This window comes from Carlito syrichta, unplaced genomic scaffold (genome assembly GCF_000164805.1).
Source record: "Carlito syrichta isolate Samal-C Ts95f unplaced genomic scaffold, Tarsius_syrichta-2.0.1 Scaffold141043, whole genome shotgun sequence".
Classification (NCBI taxonomy): domain Eukaryota; kingdom Metazoa; phylum Chordata; class Mammalia; order Primates; family Tarsiidae; genus Carlito; species Carlito syrichta.
This window is the reverse complement of record NW_007085139.1, coordinates 5,597-11,846: the sequence shown is the minus strand read 5'-3', so window position 1 is coordinate 11,846 and position 6,250 is coordinate 5,597. Positions and strand designations below refer to the sequence as shown.

Genomic DNA, 6,250 nt, shown 5'->3' with positions numbered 1-6,250 from the left:
CAGGGAGCCAGGGGGAGGTGCAGGGCTGGGGCAGCTCTAGGTTCAGCTGTGGGGGTGGCATGTTGGCATGAGGTGCCTCTGGGTTGTCCAGTGAGAGACAGCCATGGGGCCAAGGACATATGAGGGGCAGCCGAGGGGAGAGACCAAGGTCGTGAGTACACACAGGAGGTGGCTGAAGCGGCACAGATAAGAGCCCAGGGCAGGGAAGCTGGAGAGGGTGCCAGCCCAGGATGTGGGCAGCTGCCGGTGACACAGGCTGGAGGGACAGGCGGAGGGGGAGATGCGAGCTTGGCTGTACAGAACATTCACTCCAGATGGGGCTGAGGCCCCTCACACTCTCCACCTTCCAAAGCCTGAAGCCTGTGGGCAGGTTTTACCCAGGAGGGCTTCAAGGAGGACGTGTTTTCAAGGAAGAGGCAGGAAGCTGGCTCAGGGGACATTCAAGAGCCCCACCTTCTCCAGTTGGCAAAAGTGTCCTGTCCTCTGAGACTCAGGGGTCAGACCCTGCAGAGTCCTCTGTGCAGGCCCCCACCCTGGCCTCGGTGGCCCTCTGTTTGGGGAGGACTTTGTGACTATCTGCCCACCCCTCCCTCCAGTCTGGAAACCAGAAGGCCAGAAGAGTCTGATTCTACGGGATTGGCCCAAGAGTGGCCTGTGCCCCTCTAAGTCCATTCTTGCCCTCTGTCTGGCTCTGCACCCAGGAGGCTGGCCTCCACAGACTGCACCACTCAGAGCCCTGGCCTCGAATCTCGGTGAGGCATGGCCCGTGGAGGCACCAGCAGTGCTCAGGACAGAGGCCCACTCCCTTGGGGGCCTCCTCCTTTTGCCTACAGCCAGCATTCCTGCAGGGACCCTCGCCCATGGCTGTCATCCACTGGTTCTGGAGACACCACTCCCTCCTTTGGCCCCATTAGAGCCAGTCCCGGGCCGCCGACTCTCGCTGCCTCCCTTAATGCTGCCCACACCTTTGTAAACGCTCTCAATTGCCCTGCAAGACGGCATGCCATCTGCTTCCTTCCAGGGCCCAACCCACACAGGGTGTGGGTAAAGGTTTGTGGAATGCAGGGCCTTAGAGGTCACTCAGGTAAAGCTTTGCTTTTTACACAAGGGAAAGGGAGGCCGAGAGAGGGTGAGTGACCTGACCAGGGCCACCCAGCCCCAGGGTCAGGAACCCTGGCTGTTCTGAAAAGACTATGGGGAGAACAAGTATTATCTCAGCAAAGGTTGGAAAAGCATTTGTCCCCCTCTGCTCCCTGCCTCTCCAGGTCACTTGAGCATTTCCTCGGTAGCAGGAGCAGATGTGTTTGTAGCAAGTAATAAACCCACGAGGGCCATTTGCACCTCCCAGAGGCAGGTGCCCTGGGAACACAGCCAGCACCCTCCTCCCTGCCTCCTGCCCCAGAGGGTGGGGCCCCTGTGCGTGGCACAGGCAGCCTCCCCTCCACCCCTCAGCCGCCCTCCTCAATCTGCCCACCAGCAATGCACAGCCGCTCCTGCCCAGGGAACCTTCCAATGCCCACCTGACCCGGGTGTCCTGCTTCTCCAAAGCCACATTCCTCAGCCCCTGAGCTCTGTGTGACATCTGGGGCATTACCCAGAGAAAACAATTCGCCTCTGCTGGGAGGTCTTCTTACTGTGGTGTCTGGAGCCCATCTCTTACGATACCAGATGTCGCCACCAGGCAGCGAGTGATGCCCACTTGGAAAGTGGGAGGGAGGGATCAGCGAGGGAGGCATGGAGGGCCATGTGCCCCCCCCAGGGGGCACAGGCCATCTCAGCCCGGTCCACTCACCAGGTGTATATGAGCACAGCCAGGAGGACAGTGAGTGGGACAGCCAGGAGGATTGACTGGATGGCGATGATGACCACAGTGCCCGGGCTCTGGGGTCCCTGGACAGCCCTGAACTCCTGGGATGAGGGCAGTCATGGGGGGCACACAAGCCATCAGGAAAGATTTTATTTGACCAGGAGAACTTGGGCAGCTGGTGAGTCAACCCTCCCCCAGGGTAACATGGGGCCAGAGGTCCAGGCTTGAGAGAAAGGGTCCTTGCAGATAGTCGCATGGTCACGGTGCCTCAGACGGTCCAAGACTGGCCTTTCCCCCCTGCCCCTTGCCTCCCACCCCTACTGTTCGACTTGCACCTCCGGCCCCCGACCTTGCTGCAGGCGGGTCTCACTGGACCACTCTGTCTCAGTCACGGATCCTCTGCCACTCAACATGAGGAACTTCACCCTGAACAGGAAACCAAGCAAGCGTTGAGGGTGAGGGGTCCCCAGGTCCCGAAACCATCAGGCTCTTGTGCCCGAAGTCTAGCCCCTCAAGTCCCGGGCCCTGGGGAGAGTAGCTTTGGGGGTGGGGTGGCGGGCTGGGGCTAAGGAGAACAGTCTTAGAGCCCAACAGAAGGGGTTTGAATCAAGGTATGGCATTTCCAGCTGTGTGACTTTAGCTGTGTCTCCCACCCTCTCTGGGCCTCCGTGTCCTCACTTGGGAAACACGGGGGTGGGTATTAGATCTCTCGGCACCTGAGTGAATCAAGCATTTAGTGAGGAGATATGGGCCGAGTTTAGATCACACCCAGAGGAACCCTCTGTCTAGGGAGACTCCACGTGAGATAGTCCATGGGGACTGAGGCCTGAGGTGGGAAGCCCTCTGCTCAGGAAATGTGAGACACTTCATCGAAGCCACCCAGCCCCTGATCCCTGCCTTACCCTCCTTTAGCAGAGCTAGAGCAGGGAGACCAGGTGCCCCCTTGGGCCCCGCAGGACCTCCCAGGAGCTGCCCAAGGCTGTTTGGGCACAGGCAGGCGCATCCCCACCTCATCCAGGGTCCCGCAGAGACACTCACCTGTAGGGACCTGAGCCCGGCAGGGGGTAGTTGCAGCCCCTTTTGGTGGGGTCACAGCGGGTATCATTGCCGATGCGAAGGACACGGAACTGGTTTCTGTCCTGGCCACCCTGGTAGTGGCCCAGTTGGCCCTCAGCGTGAGATAGTAGCCCCTCTGGGGGAGGTGGGCAGGGGCAAGGGTGTCATCTACCATCTGTGGGGCCGTGAAGCTCTGGGTGGCGGAAGGGGGCACTGTGGTCAGACGGTGAGGGCTGCACAGGCTGCAGGGGCAGGACCCCACCCCGTCCCACCAGATCCCAGAGCCCTCCCAAGCCCCAAGCCCCTCAGCACGTACGCCCCATCCTGCCCCACATCTGCTGCTCCTCTCAGGCCCAGCTCCCCGTGGCACAGAAGGAAAACCAAGGCCCACCCCGGCAGCACCCACCATTGCTGTGGGCTCCCACCAGCCAGATGGTGTCCATGTCGGAGACGCTGGGGCGGTTGAACAGCCCCAAGGCTGCTCCAGGGTGAAGGTGGACTGGGTGACCCTTCCTGCCAGGGTATCGCTCCAGAGCTGGGGTCCATAGCTGATGTGCTCTGGGGTGGGCGCGAGGCAGAGAGGAGGGGCTGAATGGGGCAGCCAAGCCCTCAACAGATATGGTCTCCCTGCCCAGTCTGAGGGGGGAGACACAGCTTGGGAGTCCCAGTCTGAAGGAGGAGTCAGGGGCATTGCTGGGGAAGTCAGATCAGGCACTCATCAGGAAGTCTCCCTGGCAACTCTGGGGCATGGCAGGTGTCCGAGTCCAGACCCTGGCCCCTCTCTTGGGAACCTACTAGGGTTGGGGGGCCTGTCCAGCTCTGCCCTGCTCCACCTGTGTTACCGGGGTCTCCAGTCATGGGCAGGGCCCAGGGAGGGGCAGACAATGGAGGGACAGGAGGCCCCTCCTCCACGGCAGGCACGGTTCTTGTCAGGGTGAGACTTGAACTTGGGTGAGCCCGAGTCCTATGCCGTACTCTGCTCTAGACATGACCAGCGGCCTGGACTTTGAGTCCCTCCAGCTCCACCCACGTGGTCCAGGGGGTTTGCTTGATGGGAAGATGAATGGCTTGGAGGAGGAAGCAGGATGACACAGGAGGGCCCCTCTGGCTGAGACCCCAGGGCTGGATGTGGACTGCCCCCGGGGGCCATGGGCTCTGAGGCCAGAGCCCGGTTCAGGGTTTAGAATGTCCTCTCCTCTCACCCAGGTCTCTGCCACCTCCCACCCCGGCTCCAAGGCCTCTTCCCCATCAAGGTCTTGTCCCCCTGTCAGGGCCTCTCAGCTCCCCTGGTGGTGGGGACAAGCAGCCCGGCCATAGACCAGAGGGCACTCAGGATGGGCGATGTCCCTGTGTCCAGCCTTGCTGCCCAGAGAGCTCAGACCTCCCCAGACTCCTCCCTGAACCACTCAAACCGAGGCAGGACCATGGTGCCCTTCCTCTTCCCAACCCCAAAAACTGGGGCAAGAAGAAATATGAGGTGGGGTTTTACCAAGTCTCCAGCCACCGCCCCTTGTCAGCTCCGTTCAGTCCAGTAGGATTCATTTTCACAGAATTCAACTCGACGCCAAAGGTTCAGGCCAGAACCTTCTGTGGGTGGGGTGTGGAGTGGGGGCCTGACTTGATTTCTCCTTTCTCAGAGCTCTCAGTTCTACCTCTGAGGCCCAGGGCACTCTGCAGGCAGTGGGTACATAATACTTGGAAAGAGGAGTGGCACCACTGAGAATGGGGGAAGGGACTGGACACTCATCCTCTCTAGTTTTATTTATTTTTTTGTTTATTTAGAGACGGGTCTCCCTCTGTCACCCAGACTGGAGTGCAGTGGCATGGCCATCGCCCACTGTAGCCTCAAACTCAAGTGATCCTCTCAGGTGGCTGGAACTACAGGTGAGCGTTACCACAACCAGCTAGTTTTTTTAAAAAAATGTTTTGGGCCAGGTTTGGTGGCTCAGCCTATAATCCCAGCACTTTGGGAGGCCAAGGCAAGAGGATTGCCTGAGGCTGTGAGTTTGAGACCAACCTGGGCAACTTGGCGAGACCGTCTCTCTACAAGAAATTAAAAATTAGCCGGGCATGGTAGCATGCACCTGTAGTTCCGGCTACTTGAAAGGCTGAGTCGGAAGGATTTCTGGAGCACAACAGGTCGACGCTGGGGTGGCCGTGAGCGTGCCACTGCACTTCAGCCTGAGTGACAGAGTGAGACTCCAACTCAAAAAAACAAAAACTAAAAACTGTGTGGTGGCGTACACCTGTAGTTCCGGCTACTTGGAAGGCTGAGGCGGAAGGATTACTGGAGCCCAGCAGGTCAACACTGGGGTGGCTGTGAGTGTTCCGCAGCACTCCAGCCTGGGTGATGGAGTGAAAATTCAACCCCCCCAAAATGTTTCTGTTTTGTACAGATGAAGTGTCCCTTTGTGGTTCAGGCTGGTCTCTTGGCCTCAAGTGGTCCTCCTGCCTCAGCTTCCCGAATCTCTGGGATTCCGTGCACGAGCCACTGCTCTCGGCCCATCTAGTTTAAGAGCCACATGAGGGAATGATGCCCACTGTCTTTCAACTTCTCCTCAGGGAAAGGAAGGAGGGAGGAGGGGAGCCCCAAGAGAGTTTTGGGGAATGAGAACAGCATTACTGCTGCCCCATCTTAGGGGTGGGAGACCATTGTCTGTCTTGTGATCCTTTGGGGTGGGCCGTCTCCCCTACCCACCAAGCACCCCATCCTCAGCCCTGGAAGGGGATCGAGAGACAGCAAGGGGAGGAATTTCATCCTCATGCAGCCCAGGACGCAGCGGGTGCCCCTGCGCTGACCTCCCCCCCACTCACCCAGGCCCATCCCGGGCAGAACGTGAGTCAGCAGCAGCAATAGCGGCACCTGTAGCAGGGACGATGCCCCACTAAGCCTCATGGCTGGACCAGGCATCCAGCCGTCTCTCCGTTCGTCCCAGGGTTGTGTGCAGTGTCCACACCCCCAGAGGCTCTTCCGTCTGTGTAGGGCCAGGGGAGGCTGCTGCTGACATTTTCCACTTCCCCTCCCAGCTGCCCCTCTTCCCAAACAACTGGTTGGACGGGTTTGGGGCAGAATCTGAAGGCCTTGTGGACTTGGCATCACCAGGGAGACATCCGAAAAGAGCAATCTCTTCCACGACAAGCCCAGACACCCCCACCCTCCAGGAGGGCCTGGCAAAGGAGGGGCTGAGGAAGGAGAGGCAGCCTGGGGGCCACGGCGTCCTGTGGCGTCTCCTCCTCCAAACAATACCCGGCCTGGCAACTAGGGCTCCTCAAAGTTCCCTTGTGTGGAAGGGAGTGACCTCGCTCCTTAGCATAGACAGGGACGGGGGCTTGGCCAAGAGTACCCAGGCCGCCAGGGCAAGGCTGGGGATTAGATCACACCCAAAT

At 59.6% G+C, this 6,250-nt stretch overlaps 1 protein-coding gene across 1 annotated transcript; it reads right to left on the bottom strand.

Moving 5' to 3' along the window:
- Nucleotides 1-1,448: 1,448 nt before the first annotated feature.
- On the bottom strand, nucleotides 1,449-5,759 carry LOC103251355 (uroplakin-3b-like protein). Its single transcript, XM_008049934.1, is given in 8 exon segments — nucleotides 1,449-1,698; nucleotides 1,793-1,908; nucleotides 2,137-2,233; nucleotides 2,846-2,951; nucleotides 2,954-3,076; nucleotides 3,270-3,338; nucleotides 3,341-3,421; nucleotides 5,678-5,759. Coding segments are annotated over 8 exon segments (924 nt in total).
- Nucleotides 5,760-6,250: the final 491 nt, after the last annotated feature.